This window comes from Chelonia mydas, chromosome 10 (assembly GCF_015237465.2).
Source record: "Chelonia mydas isolate rCheMyd1 chromosome 10, rCheMyd1.pri.v2, whole genome shotgun sequence".
NCBI classification, from domain to species: Eukaryota; Metazoa; Chordata; order Testudines; family Cheloniidae; genus Chelonia; species Chelonia mydas.
Genome location: NC_051250.2, coordinates 33,493,218 through 33,514,315, shown reverse-complemented (window position 1 = coordinate 33,514,315; position 21,098 = coordinate 33,493,218). Strand labels below are relative to the sequence as shown.

Here is a 21,098-nt window from a genome sequence, read left to right as displayed (position 1 = left end):
AGTACAGATGGCAGCATCTGAGCATGTGAGCGGGGCGTGGGGGAAGGAAGCCAGGAGGAGCAGTGACTTACTGTGCACGAGGACGCTGACCAGGAGCTGGGCGCTTGGGCAGCGCCAGCCAATACGTGGCAGTCTGTGGTAGCCAGCCCTGGCCCCAGCAGGCCGTGCTCTCAGCACACACGCCAACCGGATTAACGTGGGCAATATTTGTATAACTGGTCGTGCCAATAGCTGTCAAAACCGGATTGAAATGTACCTGCTAGGCCCATACAAAGCAAACTGTGTGCCTGGCACTTGTTTGGCTTCTGGCCACCCCTTCTGGGCTGCTCAGCATGGAGGGGGCAAGCTTGCACATTTCCTCTCTGCAGCAGGATCTTGGCTGCTTGAGCAGAGCTTTCCCCCGCCTTCCTCCTCCCAGCAGCTCTGCATTGCCCCCAGTGAGAGAGCAGGGGAAAGCTGCAGGGACTGGGTTAAAGAATGGGAGGATGCGCCAGGTGCTGGGACCCCACAGCTGGAGGTGACCCCCAACCCTGGGCCCCTTGTTCAGATTGGTGGTAGCTGCCTTTTGGAAGCAGGCCAGGAACCTAATGAACATTGTCACGGTTTAGCCAGGTAGGGCTGTTCCCTGCAGAACCAGCAGAGCAGGTGCTGCCAGCACAGGTGCATTTGCCTGACTGATCCTGGTGGCTTGGCTCAAGCGCCCTTCCCCGGAATGCCCCATGCCCCTAGCTGCCCAATACAAAGGCAGCCCCCGGCAGGCATGGTGTAGGCACCCAGACGAGTGTAAGCTGGTTCCTCTTGCTCTATTGCAGACATGGACCAATTCCTGGGCTGTCCCTATGCTTTGTCAAAAGCGCCACCGCGAAGGCTGAGGGGATCTGTCCCACCATCTCTCCAGTGTATATGCCCACATAACCATTTCCTCACCAGTGCCCTGTGGTTCCCCTGCACAACCTGTGTTTTTGCTCAGCAAAAGAAGCTGAATTGTGCTGTTGAGAACCTGCTTTGAGAGCCAGAGGATTTGCTGACTCAGAAGCTGGTTTGTCTTTTGCTTTCTGTCCTGCATTTTTTGTAGGATCCCAAAGTGCTTTTTCTAGGTGTAGGATCACTTCATAGAATCATAGAATATCAGGGTTGGAAGGGACCTCAGGAGGTCATCTAGTCCAACCCCCTGCTCAAAGCAAGACCAGTCCCCAATTTTTGCCCCAGATCCCTAAATGGCCCCCTCAAGGATTGAACTCACAACCCTGGGTTTAGCAGGCCAATGCTCAAACCACTGAGCTATCCCCGCCTTCACCCAGCACTAAAATGTAGCCACCTCTGGTGTGGAACATGGAGGCAGTTGAACAGTGCACTGCAGCTGGGCCCTGTGTATACTCTGATTAACCGGTGGTGTGAATCACCAGAATTCTTCCCTTTATATATTTATAACATAATTAAGCTTCAGATTCTAAGCGTTCATTGTCTCTAACCTGTATGATGGTGAAGGTAACCTGCAAAGTGTGAGCGAGGTATGACTGATGTAGCAACGTCTGCCAGAGTCTGTAGAGAGCCTGAAACAATTTCTTGGAGAGGACTGTGCCTGCCCCAGTCCTTACAAGAGGATATTACCTTGGAAAGCTAACAATGCACCTTCATTTCCAGTGTGATTAATCCTATCACGGCTGACTCTGCCATGCTCCTCTCCCACTGATGAAAGCAGGCAGGGGGTGGTATTGGGGTGACATGAAATCGCATTGTTCATTGCTGTCAAGGTTTGCTTGGGTGGGGAACTCAACACACTCTTCTTGTCCCAAATCTGAAAGCCCTTGGTCCCTGCTCAGAGAGTCACCCCCTTTCCTAATGGCAGAAACACCCAAATGCCTCCTAGGTTCTGCAAACTTAAAGCTGACTTCCCACCAACAGCCTCCAGAGGGCAGTTAGAGTCAGCTAGAAATTGGGGTACGACGGGGCCAGGGGAGGACTCTAATATCCAACTAAAGAAATAACCAGTGCTCCTGGACTGGCCTGGGACTAGACAGCTCGAGGGTGCCATGCCACACAATTCATCTGCCCCCCCCCCCACATAGGGCTGGGGGCCTGGACCATAGCAGGCCGTGATTTGGGACAGGAAGTGAATGCTGGGTCAGCTTCCCAGTCAAATCCCAGTGCAGATTGGCAGCACGCATCTCCCTCCTTCGCCCTGGGTAACTACAAAAATGTCAGGAGGAAAATAATATATTGTCCCTTTGTTCTCTTGAAAGCTGAGTGTTTAGTTTGCTCCCCTGCCCCTATCTTAGGTAAACAGCGACGCTGATTAACCGTGCTCTGTTCCAGGTTTATAGCCTTGTTGTTCTTTTATCGCCCCAGCTAATGGCCCCTTCTCCATTTCAGCAGCCCCCATTGGCCCTGCAGTGCGGTGGGCGAAGTCCAAGGAGCTAGGCTGACAGGCTGCTGGGGGAGGTTTCGTATACACCAGGCTGCCGTCCTGCAGCAGCTGTGTTTCTCTGCCTGTCGTGTGGGGGGAGATGCAGGAATGGGCTAGGAGCGTTCCTCCAGCAGGCATGTGGAATGACCTGCCATGGCGGGGGCCAGGTGGAGGTCTGGGAGGTTGCCGGGTACAATCTCGGGTAGCTAGGTACCAGGGGGGCTCAGCGGCTGCTGCTGGGAGGGGTCCGAGGCCAAAGCCCAGCCTCTCGGGAGGGCTGGGAGCAGCGTCCCGCCCCAAAGCAGCTTAGGTTCCTATGGCAGGAGTGGGGCCTGATGTGCCCATGTGCTGAGCACACACAGCCGGAGTCAGTAGGAGAGTCGGGCGCTCCGCACCCCGGAATGCCAGGCCCCACATCCAGCCAGAGGGGACCAGATGGGGAGAATGCTTGTCTTGGGATCCCCCCTCAGACCCAACAGTGCAGGCCCGAACCTGCCCTACGAATGTTCAGGGGTCCTGAGAGCTGGGGGGGGGTGAGGGGGCCCAGAGCCATTCTGGGCAGGACAGGAGGGGTCTGCCCCACTGGCCCTGGGGAGGGCCTGGACAGGAGGCTGGGGGAGCGTGGTCCTCTCTAATTTAAAACTAAACGAACTCTCACAGGATTAGCTGGCTTCTAAGGGTTCCCACGTCCCCTGTGGGCATGGGGCCGGCCAGCAGCAGGGTCAGAGGATGGTCATCCCTCTCCTCCCGCCCGCTCCCTGGGGCTGCACCATTGGATGGCTTTGGCTGTAGGGAGGGAAGTTTGCCCTCATGGGGCGTCAGCGAGTTTGGAGGGTGTCAGGGACTCAGGAGTGGCATTTAGACAGGTGGCTCAAAGGACCTGGGGGTTAAAGGCTTCCCGAGCCTGCAGGACTGCGCTTGGCGGGTGCCCGTGGGCGGGCTGGTACGGCCAAGGCTGTTAGCAGCCCCAAGCCTAGGAGCGTCAGCTTGGGAGAGACTTTGGCTGGGAAATGCAGGCCCCATTCCTGCCCTCTTCAGCCGCTCTGCATCTGTCAGGGCAGCTCCGAGCCCCTTGGGAAGCAGCCACAGCCCTGCTCCGTGACAGCCCTCCCCAGGGACCAGCAGGAGCGCTCTGTGCCGTAGCATCAGTCCCAAACCCTGCCCCACAGAAACACACAGCCCTGGGGAGAACCATATAGAAGACCCAGTGCTGCCCCCTGGAGGTGGGTTGTGTCATGGAACAATGGTAGAAAATCTCAGAGAGCCGCTGTCCTCAAACACTGAACAAGGGACTTTATTAGACTAAGGAAGCAGCAGCTCCCCTCCAGCTGCTGCATCCTTGACCCAGTGTGTAGCTTTCTCTGTTGAACTTTGGCCCAGCAGCCCTCAGGCCCTTCACAGCAGGGTCTAGCCCAGCAGGCTGGGTTTCCCTCTGCATCTAGTGAGGAGAGCGTTGCTGGCCCTGTGAACATAGGGACTGTGTCCGAGGGGAACATCTGCCTTTCCCTGCTCCCAGCCTCGCAGGGTCTCTCCAGACACAGCCACTGCCCCAGCTCTCGAGGGGAGCCCGGCTTGGTGGGGTGGGGGTTCCATGATGCCCCAACCCCCAGCCAGCTTGCCCGTGTCAGGGCTCGGCGTTGTTAGGCTTGCCCGTTCTACTGAAGCAGGGTATCTGACAGACCCGCTGCCAGGGGAGTCGGGTGTCCCTAGGTGAGGCTCCCTCCTACTTACGATAGTGTCCCCCCCCGTTGTCATGTGACCCCCCTGGCTCACCCACCCTGTGTGTGGGGAATTCCCCCTCCAGCTCCAAGGCTGGCTGGAAGGGGGGGTGCGTGGGGGGGGGGGGCAGGGAAACGTCCTGGTGCCAGAGCACAGCCTGGGCTTTGCTGGTAGGGTGAGTGTGCCTGCCCCTGCCCCCAGCTCTCCCTCCCAGGCTAGCAGGGCACAGCCCATGGAAGCAGCCTCCTCACTCCACACCCCCTTTATGATTTGTCCAGGTCCTATGGCTGGATGGTTCGTGCTTAGGCCTGGCCCTGTGCCAGGGCTGAGATGGCACCATGCAGGCACGGGGCCCTCCGGAGGAGCAGATCCTGACACCCCTGCTCCGTCTGACTAGCAGGTGAGACAGGACCAACCAGACCTGTCTGAGAAGCCGGGGCAGGGGTGGGCTGGCGATCTCCTGGGCATGCGGTCACGAGCCAGAGCATCCCAGCTAGAGCCTGGGTGATGGGGGGCTGCCAACCAGCTCCCCTCTAGCCAGCAGCATAGAGCGCTGCCAAAGGCCCTGTCCCTACCCCAGCGTGGCCAGTTCCCTCCCAACCCTGCAAGCCTGTGCCCAGCCCCGGACTCCCATCTCCCACTTCTGCAGCCCTGGGCTCTGAGCGCCTGCTGAGCTTTTGGCACCGCTTCTTCCTGCCCCATTGGTACCCGCCCTGTGGGGCTGGAGAGAGCTCTCGGCACCGCCTCTCCCTGCCCCGTGGGGCTGGAGAGAACTCTCGGCACCGCCTCTCCCTGCCCCATTGGTACCTGCCCCGTGGGGCTGGAGAGAGCTCTCGGCACCGCCTCTCCCTGCCCTATTGGTACCCACCCCAGACTGAGCCAGCAGGCAAAACTGTCAAAGGGCGAGAACCTGACCATCCCCATTTGGCCTGCTGGCTCCAAATGTCTCAACCTGGAGATTGCTCCCTCAGGGCCGGTGGACCCAGAGCTGGCGCCTCCTGCGGGTGAGTGTGTGTCAGGGAGGGAAGAGACAATAAATCGGTGCCCCCCACCACATGTACCAGACCCCATTCTGTGAAGATACAACAGGCTCTCTAGCATTGGCAAGGGGCATGGTTCGAGGGGGCAGTGGCATTGGGGCACCCTAGGGGCAGCTGAACTCAGTATCCACGAGGAGCGTTGTTGACACGAGTAACGTCTATGCACTTGTAAGCAGCCAGATTGTAGCATCTGGCCCAGACGTGCCCGTGGCCCTGCCTGGTGAGCGTTACTGCCCTGGGACTAGGTCCCAGGCCAGAGCCACGGTGCTCTTGGGAATCGAGGGGAAATCCTGATTCCTCGCTGGCTTTCAACACCGGCTGACCGGGGACGATCGGGGCTGTTGTGCTGTGTGCTCACTTGGCAAACCAGAGGCTGCTCTGGCACAGCAGGTACGTTTGTGTGTGTGGCTCTGTACGTGTGTAACACTCATACATGCTCCTCCCCCGGCCTTGGAGCTCTGCTCAGTATTTGCCACAGAGGAAGCTCCCCAGCCATTAAGTGACAGTAAGTGGAGGGAAGCAAAGGCAGAGCCTGGGAAGCAGAAAGTGGCCGAGGCCCAAAGGCAGCACCACTTGCGCCATGAGTTAGCTTTGGGGAAACCAAGTTCTCTGGCATGTGAGCCACAGAACTCTTGTCCCAAGAGCCCTCCAGCCTTGGCTGCCTGAGCGCACTGGCCAGAGGCATCCAGGAAGGGCTCAGGGGGTCGCTCAGTGGCCATTCTCGCAAGCACTCTGGTGAGCTACCCCTCCCCGGGCATAGGAGCTGCTGCTGGATGGGGCTTTGCTGAAGTCATTTTCAAGGACCCCAAGCGCTCTACTCACCATGCAGCAGAGATGGCTCCTTCCCTCCCCCGAGATGCAGCCTACTCTGGAGAGGAACACCGCCTGTGTCTGTGGTTTGCTGCCTTAGTGCCGAAACATCTTGTGAGCAGGGGATTTTCCTCAGCTTCTCTAATGCACGGCCCAGGTGCTCTGAGCAGGGTTGGCGTTCGGACGGTAAAATGACAAAGTCCAGTGCAAGCCACCTACCTAGGCCTGGCAGCTTCTAAGGTTCCAGCACAGGGCTGATCAGCCCACCCCTAGGTCCTCTGCTCAGAGCCCAGAGCTCTCTGCTGGAGCAGCCCAGCTTGGAAGCCTGCCTCCTCCCTTTTTCTTCCCCATGCAGTCAGCCTACCCTGGCAGGTAGGGCAGGGTGGGACTGAATCCAAGACAGACCATTAACCCCTCCCTGGTCCAGTGCTGTGTTTGTCCAGCTCAACTTGTTGGAGCAATGCCACCAGCCCGGGAGCAAGGAGACATCCTTCGGCCTCAGGTATGGAGCCTGCCATTGCTTGGCACTTCTGCATGAAAGAACCCAGACTGGGCAGCACCTCCACCCTTTCCTGAATGGCACCAGTGAGTGCCCAGGTGACCAGGAGTGAAGGGCACTGGCAGAGCTGTGTGTAGGGAGCCCAGGATTAGAACAGCAGGAGGGGCTGCAGGCAGGGTTGAGGAGTGTTGGCAGACATTGTTATTTGTATTATGGTAGTGGCTAGGTGCCCAGTCATGGCCCAGGACCCCATTGTGGTGGTCTAGCATTGGCAAGGGGCGTACCTTTATTAGGTGTATTACGGTAGTGCCCAGGCACCCCAGACCCCCATGTGCTGGGTGCTGTATGTTTATTAGGTATATTATGGTAATGCCTACCCCCTCCCCGCAGTCTCCATGTGTTAGGCACTGTACATTTGTTAGATGTATTACGGCAGTGCATAGGCACTCCAGACCCTATGTGCTGGGTGCTGTACGCACACGGAACACGCATACTGAACACGCAGCCAGTCCTTGCCCCAGGAGCTGACAAGCTAAGGTCTGTGTGTGGCGTCTCAGGGCTGGAATATCGGCGGGCGTGGGTCAGGACTGAGGGGTTAGGGTAGAGCTGTGGGGCGCCAGACTGGGGATGGGTAATGGCATTGGTCTAACTCCTCTAGCCTGAAGGCAGAGATCCCCCAATGCAAGCCAGCCCATGCCTCAGGGGGCCAGGCTGGGGGGGACCAGTCAGTGGCAGGGTGGGGAGTGAGCAACATACCGGGGCGCAAGGTGGGAAGCAGGTACATGGTAGAGCAGGGTCTTGACTACTGCCAGTTCCCCACCCCGCCTGGACGTTGTTTTTCCTGCCGCATCTGGGCAGGGCCCTCGCTGGGGGGTGGCACCAGCTGAGATGCCCACAGGCTCGATGGCTCCCACGTCCCATCATGCCCCCGAAGGCTCTGTGACCTTGGCGCAGGGTGAGTCCAGCTGCAGCGCTGTATAGCAGGTCTCTGAGATCCCCTGGCACTTGGGGCAGCTCTGTGCCAGCTCTGTGGCCCAAAGCGATGGCCGGCGCTGGACAGGGACTGGGTATTGCCAACCCAGAGGAACCCACGGCGAGCAGCTTTCCACCTGAAGGGCTGGTGTGGGGGGGAGGGGTGGCCCTCAGGAGGAAGGCACCAGTGAGCTCCGTGGGTGTGCGGGAGCCCTGGCACAGAGGAGGTGCCAGTGAGCTCCGAGAGTGGGAGCCTGGCATGGGGAAGGCGCCGGTGAGCTTTGTGGGACGGGGGTCCTGGTATCGAGGAGGCGCTGGCAAGTTCCAGGTGCTGGATGTGGCACTAGGGGACTGCTAAGGCAGGAGGGGCCCTTGGCACAGGCAGGTGCTGTCAGGAGCACATGGGAAGCTCGTGCAGTGGATGGGGGAGCCCCATTGGTATGTCTACACTGCAGCAGGCAGCCTCCTAGCCCAGGCACACAGACGCTGAAACACCTGTGTGGATGTTGTGGTACTGCAGAGGCTCCAGCGGGCCCCCCACCCTGGCTCCCAGCTATCTGTAGTGTGCTGGCATGAGCCCTACCGGCGCGATTCTGTGTGCCCGGACTGGGCGGCTCAGTGCAGACGTACCCAGCCAGGCCATGGCTAGGTCCCAGCCTGGCCAGCTAGCCGGTCTGCATCCAGGGGACTTTCAGCCAGCGTGGACCAGCCCCGTAGCCACCACCACACCGCTTCCTGCCCAGCAAGGCAGGCTCCCAGGCCCTGCTCCCTTGGGGGCTGAGCCTGGCTGGAGCATGGGAGCTGGAAGGGCCCAGGATAGAGCTGAGCTCCTCCCCCATGACTTTCCAGGGATCGCCTGATGCTGGGCCCAGAGGGCAGGACTCACCTGCATCTCCTGGGGGGCTTGCGTGGTCAGGGGGCAAACCTGGTCAGAGCAGACCTGGAGGTAGGAGGGTCCAGTTCCCCCAGAGCCTGGGAAGTACCCTGGGATAAGGTGACTGGATCTCCTCACTCTTCCTGATCTCCTCCCCCTGCAGGCCCTGCTCCGCATTCCTCCTCCACCCACACCCCCCACTTGGCCATCTTCCCTTCTTATCCCCTCTGCCCACTCTCCCCGGCACAGCTGAGGGGGCTAGCAGCAGTTCTGCAAGCTAGCAATCGATGCCAGGAACTCCTGCCCATCGAGGCTTTCAGGGCCACCCCATCTGGCACGAGACGTGCTTCTGGAGCTCCTGGCGCTGCACCTGTGTGGCTTTGGCTCCAGGGGTTCCTGCCGTGAGCTCTGCTGGCCCGGGGGCGAAGCAAACCTCACCGTGCACGCTCCAGGCCCTGTGCCCGGGACAGGATCCCTTGGGCCTGTTGGGCCAGGCCATTGGGAATCCCACGCTGGTCCTGTACCCGCAGGGCTCCCGGCTGCCCACATCAGGCGTCTTGCTTGGGCTTTTCCACCTAGCGGCTTGGTCTGTAGCTGCAGAGGCAGGAGCAGCCCTGGTGTGGGGAGGCCATGGGGTCTGGCCTGCGATCGGGTAGGGGTGGGGAGGCGCCAAACAGTGAACCCTGGCCCCTGCCTCGTGCTTGGAAACCGCCATCCTGGCACGGCCATGATCCTCCCCTGGGCACTGCTCCGTGCTGGCATTGGTGCTGCTTGAGCGTGGGAGTAAAAGGGGCTGTCCTGGCACCCGGGGCCTCATCCATCTGGCTAGCCAGCCCTGCGCGGGGTGGGCAGAAGCTGAGCCAAGTGCTCTAAGGGCCAGGTGGTCCCTGGTGGGCAAGAGGGGGGGAAGCAGTGCTCTCTGCTGCACCAGGAGAGCAGGGAGGGGTTGCCAGCAGACAGCCATTACCCTCACTGGGGTCCTTCTGCCTTGGAAGCCCGGATTGGCCGGGAAATGGCGGGGTCCCTCTCTCCTCCACTCTCCATGCCCAGCTCACTCCTGGGCCTCGGCTGAGGCTGCCTGTCAGAGGGTCACGCGGTGCCAGCTGGGCTGGTGGTGGCTGGGACAGGGACTGAGACCTGCCACTCTCAGTTCCCAGATGCCAGCATCAGGCACTAATCATTTTTGGCCACCTTCCAACCAGGGCCGGGGGGTGCGGCTGCTCCTCGGCCATCTTGCCCAGCTGCACCCGGGGCGTTCTCCGGGCCATGGGAGTGTTTCAGTGGAGCGGGTACCTGGGTGCGGAGGCAGCATGTGCCAAGCAGTCAGAGGCCGGGAGGCAGCAGTGGGGGACGGGAACCTGCTGCAGCCCAGCCCCGGGTGTGGCTCAGTGCAGGAGCCCCAGACCAACGGGGAGCTGCCACCGGATCCCGCTGGCCTGTAAATCAGGGCCCGGGTGGCAGATGTTCCCAGGCATCAGTGAGTTCCCAGCAGACAGGTTCCAGGAGAGGCCACTGTAAACATGTCAGGCCGGGCGTTGTATATTAAAGGATTATGACATGGGAAGCCATAAATCAGGGGGAAGTAGACAGTGCTGCAAAGCGTTCTCACAGCCCGGTGTGGAGGCAGGGGTGGGGGAATCTCCGCTGACCTCTCACGGCGAGAATGAATCCTGACACAGAACCTGCCCCGCTCTGGGTGGTGTGGGCCAGGTTCTGCTCTGTGAAAGCACCGCGGATCCAGTCACTCCATTCAGGGAGTCCCACCACGCCGCAACCCTGGTACTTCCTTAGTGCTTCGAAAGCTCTGTCCCAGCCCTACCTCCGTGCGCCTGCCTGCGGCAGCATCACCCTGCGGTGTGTGCTGGGAGAATGGGGGCACAGCAGGGGACACTGGAGAGGCGTCTACCCTGCTCGTTGGTACCGGGGACATTCTGCTGGTCCAGGGAGCAGAATGGAAAGATAATCAGAGTGGAGTGAGGAGATGGAGTCGCAGGTCAGGAGCGGGGGATATCAAGGGAGCCGACCTTTGAGGTTGACACAGTCATGACTTCTATGATTTTTTTACATTAACTTTCAAAACAAAAAAACGTCTGAGTTGGTGTCTCTAGTTCTCAGGTGCTGGCAGGGATTAGGAAAGTGGGTCTCATTTCCAGATCAGTTCATCAGGGTGTTTGTTCTTGTCTAGCGTTAACTGCTGGGACTCACTGCTGCAGGACATCCTGGAGATGAATCTCACGGGTGTGTCTGCAGGCCCATAGAAAGGTTGGCCGGCTGCTGAGGAGGGCTCTGGTTGGCTGACTTGGATTGTGATCCCTGTCACAGGGGGCACTGCCATGTTCAATGGAGACCTGATTTCTAGGCTTGATGGGGCATTCTCAGTTTGAAATCGAATCTGTTACCAAAACAGTGAGTTAAACATCATTGCGGGCCCTGCCCTGGCCTTCCTGCCAGCGTCTGTGGGGTCACAGGCACACAGTCCTGTCTCTGAAGAGGGTTTCTCTCCTGCTGCTGTTCGAAAGGGGACAGCCACTGGACATCAAGGTGCTGTCAGATGAACTTGCGTGGGGGGGTTGGGGGTGGAGGGGACTGTGTCTCTCTGAGCTCTGTGATCGGCATCTTCCCTGATTCTGGCCCAGCCATGGAGATGGCCCATGACGTTCTGCTGGGTTTCTGGAAATCGTTGAGCTGATGGAACTGGAATGGTTGCAGGAGTGTATGTTTGGTTGAAATTTTTGATGGAAAGCTATTAAAACTTTTCCTTGTGGCCGGTCCATCAGGCCAAAACACAGTTTTTCAGAATGTTTCATTCCCTGAAATATTCCAGATTTTCTACTTTTCATCCCAGTTTGGGATCCGGGATTTCCCTGGCGATGGGAGGCCTGGTTGGCGACTAGCTTGCCCCAGCAGTCTTCAGACAACATCCAGCGCGTGTGATCTGGAATGGATCATGACCCCCGACCACCCCATCTCATCTAACCTCTTTCCCTGGTCCCCTGCACTTGCTGGTTTTTCTAGTGGCTCTGTTAGCACAGGCCCATCAACGCCTAAGCAAGGGACCCAACTTCCCCGGCATCACCAGGCCATCTCTCAGCTGGCTGGTTAGCCCAGCAAGCTTCACGCCAGGCTTCTCAGGAGAGAGGGAAGCTCAGAGCAGGGGAATGGAGAGGAAGAGCTGCCAGATTCTCACCCTGATCTCTCCCGGGACGGCTTCCCAGTTTGTCAGATGTACAATAGTGAAGCCGGGCAGCGTCTGTGTTTAATGTGGGGACTGCCCGAGGAGCGATCTCCCTGCTGGGTTGGAGTGAGGTACGTGTGCCGCCTCCAGCCCGTCTGGGCTACCAATCAGGCCAGTGGCCTTTGCAGCTCCAGGGGCTGTCTCCAGGAGCCTTGCCCTCAGAGATGGTTTGCTGTGGGAGGGGGAAGGTCAGCCCCCATCTGCTCTGGCCCTGGGATCTGGCTCTTTAATTAACCACAGAGCTGTTTGGAGGGTGCTGCCAGATGTCCAAATACAACAGCTCCGTGGGAACGTGTGAGCTGGAGACCAGCTGTGCCCTGCCTTGCCCCTTGGGTGGGCGGGTACACTGGTGCCAGGGGAACGTGAGATGCCCCCTTCCGGGCTGGTAGTGTCTTTGCACTGGTGCAAATGATGGCACCAGGAGAGTCCGGGCCCCAGCCAGTGACCCCGGCTAGCAGCAGAACGGGCACTCCCAGACAGTGGCTATTTGTGAGCTAGCTGGGGCTGGCAAGGAGGTGCCTGTTTCTTCGGCTCAGCCAATAAGCTGCCAGCAGAGCATCCATCTGGCCCTTTGGCACCAGCTGAGCTCAGTCACTGCTGCATTGCACCTGGAGTGACCGCCGCGCCGTTCCCACACATAGCAGGCGGAGTGTTGCGATACTTTGCCCTGTCGCAGCCCGGGGCTGACATCAGTGGTAGCTCTGGGGATGTGGCCTCATTCAGCCTGGGGTCCCGGCGTGCAGAGGGTTAGCTGTGTGGGTCTCTCTGCTGGCTGGCTGTGGGGCAGAGGAGTCCCCGTCCCCCAGGCACGTGGACAGGGAACCAGGGGCCTTTTGCTTTGCCCTGGACAACTGGGCCCAGAGCTGTGCTGGGACCAGAGAGCTGCCTGATCTCCTCGCTCTCTTGTAATGATGCGGCTTCTGGCAGGACACTACTGAGAATATCCATTCAGGACAAATTGCTTAGAGCAGGGCAGTCACTGCCTAAGGCTGGGTGTCCTTTATTATTAAGGCACGCCAAACCAGCCAAACAGAGAAGACTTGGGTTTTACCCCATTGGCTAACCAGAAGTCATACAAGCAATTCCCTTAGATACTCCAGTTTCCTAGTATCACCATCAGCACCGCTCCTTAAGGGGGTGAATGGTTATGAAAACCAATACCCCAGTAAAAGAAAAAAGTTTCTCCCAATTGTAACGATGCTGGTTCTGGTGGGACCCAACTGAGAGTGCCAATTCAGGACAAACTGCTTCAAGCAGGGCAGTTACAGCCCAAGGCTGGGGTTTTTATGCACACCAAGGCAAACCAAACCAGCCGGACAAAAAAGACTTTGTTTTACCCCACTGGCTAACCACAAGTCACACAAGCAATTCCCTTAGACACTCCAGTTTCCCAGTATCCCCATCAGTGCCACTCGTTAAGGGGATAAATGGTTATGGAAACCAATACCCCAGTAAAAGAAAAAAAGGTTCTCGATCCCAAAGGACCAAGCCCCAGACCAGGTCAATATACCAGTCAGATCTTATTCACAAATCACGCTGTTGCCAATCCTTTAGAATCTAAAATCTAAAGGTTTATTCATAAAAAGAAAGAAATACAGATGAGAGCTAAAACTGGTTAAATGGAATTAATTACATACAGTAACGACAAAGTTCTTGTTTAAGGCTTGTAGCAGTGATGGAATAAATTTTAATTTGCTCTAGAGAAACATCTTCCTGAGCCTTATCAAATGCCAGATTCACTTCTGAGATACCAGACAGACATTCAGAATTTTTTTCCACATATGCACTGCTTCTTTGCACAGACAAACAGCCATCTTCCTCAGACAAACATTTGGAGAAACCCTCCACAGGCAAATCCTTGCCCCTAATAGACACAGGTTCAGGATTATTTCTTTCCTGTGACTGGTTTATCTCAACCTGACTGAACATAGCTTTAATATCATCCCCAATCAAAAGATCCTTAGGCAATAATTTTCTTACACCAGCTATAACTTCATGTTTAACACCGTTCTATTCAAGATGGATTCTGGCTAAAGGCACACTTACAGTAAACTCATAGAGGATTACAATATTCAGACTCTCATTTGGTAAATAATCTTCCTATTTGACATGATCTGCTTTAACAAGAGTGATGTCAGAATCTGTAATTTGCCCTAAACAGCTTTTACCATTGACTTTTACATTCTGTACACAATTTATGGGGTTACCTTAACCCGAGCTCACAGTAAAAGCATTTACATAAAAGGTGGCAGTGTTGGGGGAAAAAATGGTTACACACAGACAACTGCTTAGAGTCAAACAACATACCAACATTGTTACAAACTGGATAGATTCTATCCCCATCTTTGTTGTTGAGAGGGACTGGATTTTGAGTATGATACAGTTCCTGTTGTTCCTTTATTCTCTTGAGTTGGAGCTTAAGTCTGTCCTCTTTAGACTTAGTTTCTAGTTCCTGCAATCGAATATATGCCATTTTTTGTTCATGTTCAAAACACAGGTGTTCTCTTTCAGTAACTTCTCCTTCCATATCATCTATTTTTTGCTTTTGTTCAAGTTCTAGCTGCTGGTTTCTCACTGCAAGCATTTTCGCTGGGTCTGCTTCCTTATCACTGGCAATTAACAGATTTTTCAGTTCCTGCTCTGGGTCCTTTTGCTTAAAATACAACCCTCTCTGTAAGCACAATTCTTCCAGGCTTTTTCTGTCAGGATCTTGATCATGGATCACTCACGGTAACTGATTTTTAACCCTTAAACTCTCCAATATCAAAATTAAATTTTGACAAGTGTGTGATTCTGATCCAAAAACCCAGTTAACCTGTGATAATGTGTATCCAAGCACGAATACACCACTGTAACAATACGGCCTCTGGCAGGACACTACTGAGAGTATCCATTCAGGACAAATTGCTCAGAGCAGGGCAGTCACAGCCCACGGCTGGGTGTCCTTTATTATTAAGGTACGCCAAACCAGCCAAACAGAGAAGACTTCGGTTTTACCCCACTGGCTAACCAGAAGTCATACAAGCAATTCCCTTAGACACTCCAGTTTCCCAATATCACCACCAGCACCGCTCCTTATGAGGGTGAATGGTTATGAAAATCAATACCCCAGTAAAAGAAAAAAGGGTTCTCCCGATCCCAAAGGGCCAAGCCCCAGACCCAGGTCAATGTACCAGTCAGATCTTACCCACAAATCATGCTGTTGCCAATCCTTTAGAATCTAAAAGTTAATTCATAAAAAGAAAGAAATATAGATGACAGCTAAAACTGGTTAAAGGGAATCAATTACATACAGTCATGGCAAAGTTCTTGGTTCAGGCTTGTAGCGGCGATGGAATAAACTGCACGTTCAAATCAAGTCTCTAGAGTACATCCACACTTGGATGGGTCATTCAGTCCTTTATTCAGAGCTTTAGTTTGTAGCAAAGTTCCTCCAGAGGTAAGAAGCAGGACTGAAGACAAAACAGAGGGGTTTCCAGGGCCTTTTATATTCTTTCTTTTGTGGGCGGAAACCCCTTTGTTCTCCTATGCAAAATCACAGCAACAAGATGGAGTTTCAGAGTAGCAGCTGTGTTAGTCTGTATTCGCAAAAAGAAAAGGAGTACTTGTGGCACCTTAGAGACTAACCAATTTATTTGAGCATAAGATGGAGTTTGTAGCCACATGGGCAAGTCACATGTCCATGCATGACTCTTTACAGGGAGAGCTGCCATTGCTCACATGCTACCTTGAACGTTTCCAGGAAGACTTCTCATGAGGATTGGAGTCTCCCAAGGTCCATTGTTAGTTAAGTGTTTCTTGATTGGGTGCTTAATCTGAAGAGTCCCTTCTCAGTAAGATGGCCAAATGCTTCACTGGTGCTACTCAGAATCAAACACATTGAGATACAAGTACCTAGCCAATATTTATAACTTCAAATATAAAAATGATACATGCATACAGATATCATAATCATAACCAGCAAATCATAATCTTCTCATAGACACCTCACTCGACAACCTTTGTACAATATTTGCTGCAAATATATAACAGTGGTTGCAACAATGATCTATACGGTTACAGTTCATGTCAATAACGTCACACTTGCCCTGGGAGGTGGGGCCCAGGGTAGGGGTGGGCCACGCCACCCTCCCTCCCCATCTTCAGTCTGACCCCCACAGAGTGATGGGGCTCTCCTCCGGCTGGGGGTGTCTGCAGGCAGGTCTGCCACCACAGGGGGTGCGGGAGGGGAGATTGTGCTATCCCCCACCGACAGGGACTGGCTGCTCTCCCTGGGAGCCAGCATCTCGCCTGGGGGAGCAATCATAACATCTGGGGCTCTCCAGGACTCTGGAGCTGGCAAAGCTCCACCCTGCCTAGCCCCTGCAGCTGGAGCTCTGTGGTGGGGGAGAGGGGGCAGAGCGGCTCTAGAGGCCGGGGGTGGTCACTCCAGAGCAGGCATGGCAGACAGGTCAAGGAGAAGCAATCACACAGCGGGAGGGGATTGACCCTGAAATCCCTCCAGCCCAGACAAATGCCAATGTGGCTCCCCCGCAGCCTGACCCAGCTGGGGTGAGCACCCCCACCACCATTGCCAGGGGGCAGGGAGTGCACCTGGCACCCGACACCAAGGGCCCTTGGTGCCCACACGCTGTTTCTGGCATTGCTGTGCCGGCGGGTGGCTGGGCGAAGTGCCCGAAGCTGCCTGCGGGGTCTGAAGAGTGGGCACCCAGGCTGGAGCAGGGAGAGGGGCTTCTTCGGGCGATGCCCAAGCTGTGCCGTGCAGCGAGGGGTGACGTACAGGGCATGTCTCCGGAAGCTCCCTGTGAGGTGCTGGACATGGTGGGGGGGCTGCTGTGGCGCAGCCTGCTGAAGTCTGTGAGGTGGTGGGATTGGAGTGCCAGCGCCCTGGGTAATACACTGCAGGGGACGCTGGCAGGGCGAGTGCCAGCATCGCCCTCAGAGAGCTGGTGTCGGGGGCGGGGGGCTGGCTGACCGGTGATGCCAGCACAGATGGGGGCAATCACCATTCTTCCTTCCGGGCAGCCTCTGATCACTGCTGGGGAGGGGTGGTGCCCCCAGGATGGTGCTGTACGTTGCTCAGGGCACGAGGCTCAGATGGGGAAGTTGGCCTCTCACCACAGCTTCAGGCGTAGGCAGGCAAGGGCAGCCAGCCAGGGCATCGCCTGGCCCCCCTCAGGCCCTTGGAGTCTGTCATGCTGTGATTCTTGGTTATGGGGGCTCTGGCATGCACCCAGCTCCTTCCCCCAAGCCCTGCAGGGGGCGATGTCATGGCAGCACTGATGCCAGCACCCTGGGAAATGCGGCCGGCTGGTTCTGGCCTGGCACAGAAACGTTTCCAAAGAAATCTTGCCGCCGAGGGAAAAAGTGGTTGCTGCACGTTTAACACCAGCTGCTGTATCGCCGTAGCACCGGTCTCAGTCTGCTGCACACCACCCTGGCACCTGGGGGGCATCGGCACAGCTGTGGATGTGGGTGTGACCTGGGGCTGGATTATCGGTGGGAGGCAGGGCAGGACTGGGGCATTGGCATAGCCATGGAGGGGACCCAAGGCTGGAGGACCGGGGGGTTGTAGGGCAGGACTGGGGGCGTTGGCAGGGACGGGACGGTCCTGGCGCCAGGCTGGGATTCAGCCTCTCGGGGATGGTCCGGGCGCCGGGCTGGGACTGGGCCCCGCTGGGACGGTCTGGGCGCCGGCCTGGGACTGGGCCCCGCTGGGACGGTCCGGGCTCCGGCCTGGGATTCAGCCTTGCGGGGACGGTCTGGGCGCCGGGCTGGGACTGGGCCCCACTGGGACGGTCGCTGGGAACTGGTCACTGAGCAGGCTGGAGTGCTGAGGTTCTTTGAAGAGCTTTATCTGCCTCTCCCTTTCCTTTCCCGCGTCCCTCCGGCGCACTCAGCGCCCCCGGCTGCAGCCGGCTGCTGTGTCCGGCAGCTCAATATCCATATAAGGAGCTCGCTCAAAGCTTTTCGACTTCAGTGCATTTTTGTCCATTTCCAACTTGGGCAAAGGCTGTCAACCCAGCCCTCAGCTCCCGAACCCCCTGGGCTGCCCCCGGCTCCCTCGGGGAAAGCCCCCTGTGGGGAGGGCTAGCGTCTGGCCGTGCCCCTGCGCCTGTGGCTGGTCACTCGGCTGGCCTGGGCCTGAGGGAAAAAACAGGGGAGTCAAAACTAAAGTGAAAAACTGGCGCTGCACCCTGCTGGGGAACATGCCCCGGGCCCTGGGGTACTGCACTGGGGCCGCTCCCCACTGGGGAGCCGTCCCACAGACCAGTTGAGAAGCCCAGGGTTCTGCTGGCATTACCCGTGGCGACCTGCTGGCTGGCACGGTCAGGTGCATGCGGAGCAGGGGCCCCTCCGTGGGTGCCGGCAGCGGCGTGGCTGATCCGTAGGCCTGGCTCCAAGCAGTTACCCTCACCAGGCCCCTTTGTCTTTCAGGGCGGCGATCCCTCTCTTGGACCCTGACACTGGGCTCTTGGTGGTGGCTGGAAAGGTGAGTGCTGGGAGAGCAGGGGGGCCATGCTGCAGCTGTTGTCATGGGGGGCCAGGGCTCTCCTTCGGGGCCCTGGGGCTCTCACTCCGAAGCATTTGGGCCAGGAGTGTGGTTCTTCCCTAGTTCCCTTGGTGGGGTTCAGCTGAGCAGGGCCCCCTTGTTCTAAACCCCTCTGCTCCCCCTTAGGTGAGGTTGGGTGCACCGCTAGTCCACTCCAGTGGGGGGCATCACTGCCGTGTCCCCTTATGGGGTGTCCCCAGGCGAGGGGTCTCGCTCCATCCCTGGGGTGGAGGCAGCAGAATTTCACTGTCCCTGAAGCCTCCTGCTCCCTGGCCCCACGGCAGCTGGTGTGTCCAGGCGAGAGGTGGCTGCAGCAGTGCCAAGCCGGGGCGGGGGCAGCCCGTTGTGCCTGCCCGGGGCCTGTGTGGGCGTTTGGGCCCTGCCATCTTGTTTCTGTTTTCAGGGTGAAAATCTCCTCTACTGCTTTGAAGTGTGCCCCTCGCTGCCAGCCCTGATGCCGGGTGAGTCTCCATCTAGCGGCCACCCCGCGCTTCCCTTCCCAAGCTCCGTGGGACCTGGGGTGCCTTGGGGACTGCTCTCAGGCTGTGGGAAGGGCTGACATGGCAGAGGGGAAGCAGCCCGCTTCTTTGGGGTGAGGCCTGGGTATTGGGGTCCTCCTGACTGCCCCCACAAGGGACCCTCTGATATTATCCAGTGGGCTCAGTCCACCCAAGCAGCGCTCCAATAACCTGCGGGACGTCCTAGAATGCTGTGAGCTGTGTATAGTCTAAGGGCTGAGCCGGCCCCAAGCCTGGTGACAGGGAATGGGTGAGACCCCAGGCAGTCCCTGACACAGGGCACAGTGCTATGCCACACCCCCAGGGTATGCCTGGCCGATGCATTCAGTCAGTCTCCGTGGGCGCAACAGGCAGGGGGCTGCTCAGTGGGACCCCCTTGCGGGGTGCGCTGGGAATGGCCAGGCAACACAGTGGATCCCCTGTCCTTGGGGACGGCTTGGGGCGGGCAGGAACCAAGAATGCCAGGGAGGAGGCCCGCTAACGGAGCGGCCGTGCAGCCTGCAGGGCACGCAGGGTCACGCTTGGGGGGCAGTTTCCTGGAGGGGCTGCCCTGGAAACAGAGTCCTAGGAGAATTGGACCTGGGGCGGGGGAAGAGCTAGCAGGTCCCCGGATGTCAGGGGCCACCTATGGCAGCGCAGTGAGCCATGCCAGCCAGTGGCAGGGGGATCACCTAGCCGCAGTATGAGGGGCCCCGGGGGCTGGCCTGGGACGGGGAAAACTCTGGGACCACTCAAGAGTTCTCGCCCCGTCTGCCTGTGTGCTAGACTGGCCCTGAGGCACCCTGATTGCCCCCACAACTGCTGCCTGGTTTCATCCGGTCAGCGTGCCAGGGTCTCCTGCCCGTGCCCCGGGATGGCTGATTGGGGAGCTTGGTCTGTAATTGCGCTGGACACGGATGTCAAGCGAGCGACAAGTCTGCGAGGCAGTGCTGGGTTTGAAAGCATGACGAGCCGCAGTGCCCGAGGGCCAAATTCAGTGGGGCTGGAGCGAGTACGTAATGGGAAGGCCTGTCCTGACTGGGGTCTGGCAGGGCTGGGGTCCGGCAGGGCTGGGGTCCGTGTGCTTACCCCAGATGGCTCCGACGCCAGTAAATAGCCGCTGATAGTCCTGCAGGCCGCCCGGCCTCTCCAGCCGCCCTCCAGGCGATGGGCAGTGCAGCCCCACTCACACCGTGTCTCCGTTTCCTGCTAGTGACCCAGTATCTCACGGAGGGCAAGGCCAAAGGCGCCGCCCTGGTGCCAAAGCGGGCGCTGGATGTCATGTCCTGCGAGGTGCTCAGAGTCCTGCAGCTGACTGACAGCTTCATTGTTCCCATCAGCTACACGGTGCCCCGCAAGGTGAGCCCTGGGCACGGAGGAGCTCTCAGGATATCTGGCGGCCCTGTGCCACCAGGCCGGCCTGAGTCCGAAGGATGATGTTAACCGTTTCAGGACCTGGTTCTGAGCCATGCTCTGTCCCTTCGCTCCCAGGAGCACATGGCTCAGCTTGTCCCCCGCAAACCACAGGGGGCAGGTGCATCCAGCTGCCCTGGGTACTGAAGAGCAGGATTGAGTCTTACCGTGCACCTCCCCTCCACAGTGACCCTCCTGTGCAAGTGCTGAGCCCTGGAGGGGGTAGGGGGGAGTTCCGTGGCTGCCACTGTTCCCTCTAAGCTGTGCACGTGTGCACACGCACACAGATCCTAAACCCCGCGCACATGGTGAAACCCCGCGTGCACAAAAAATGAAATACTACAACGGAGCCAGGCCAAAATATCATTTACAGGCGACTTTTGACATTGTTTGCCCACCATCTATCAACACAGCCAGATTCTACTAGCTGGCAAGGTGGGGAAAGGGATAATGTATAAGCATTTTATTCGCTTGGGCGCATTTGCCTCACGGCACACAAATTTGAACACTGCTTCAAAAATTTGCACAGAAGAAATATTTTGCACACACGGCCTGTCAAAAATTAGAGGAACATTGCTGGCTGGGGCCTTTTTTGAGTGGGAAAATGTTTTGTCCCCAAAACGGCCCATCTTTTAAACCAGACGTTTTGTGGGTAAACTTGAATTTGAAAAATAGTTTTCAAAAATGTTACCGAGGTTTTTAACTCCCCCCACCACCCCAAATCTAACTACACAACAGAAACAAGTTGAACATTTCCAAATAGTTTGCAGCTAAACCCATCTACTGCGAGCAGCTCTCCGTCCGACCAGCCGCCAAGTGCCCCAGGCTGCTCCTGGCCCCCCAAGCAAGACAACGCACCTTTTGGCTGCAGTCTATTTATCACCCCGAGCCATCAGTTCATAGGACTCCTTTTTTTGACTCTCCTCTTCTGAATGAACCAGCAGCTGTCTCTAGCCAGAGACTGCCCTGTTTCATAGCACCGGTCTGGTCCCATCCAAATGGCTCAGAGGATGGGATAGAACTTGACTGATTTGCGGAGGAGGGGTAATCAAACACGGATAATCATTAGAAACACTTTT

General features: G+C 57.3%; 1 protein-coding gene across 1 annotated transcript in view; it reads left to right on the top strand.

Moving 5' to 3' along the window:
- CORO7 (coronin 7) overlaps positions 1-21,098 on the top strand; it is a 171,908-nt gene that overhangs the window by 134,283 nt on the left and 16,527 nt on the right. Inside the window, exons 10-12 of the mRNA XM_037910321.2 lie at positions 17,995-18,049; positions 18,513-18,570; positions 19,820-19,965. Of these exons, the coding sequence (XP_037766249.1) occupies positions 17,995-18,049; positions 18,513-18,570; positions 19,820-19,965 (259 nt within the window). The remainder of the gene's footprint in view (positions 1-17,994; positions 18,050-18,512; positions 18,571-19,819; positions 19,966-21,098) is intronic.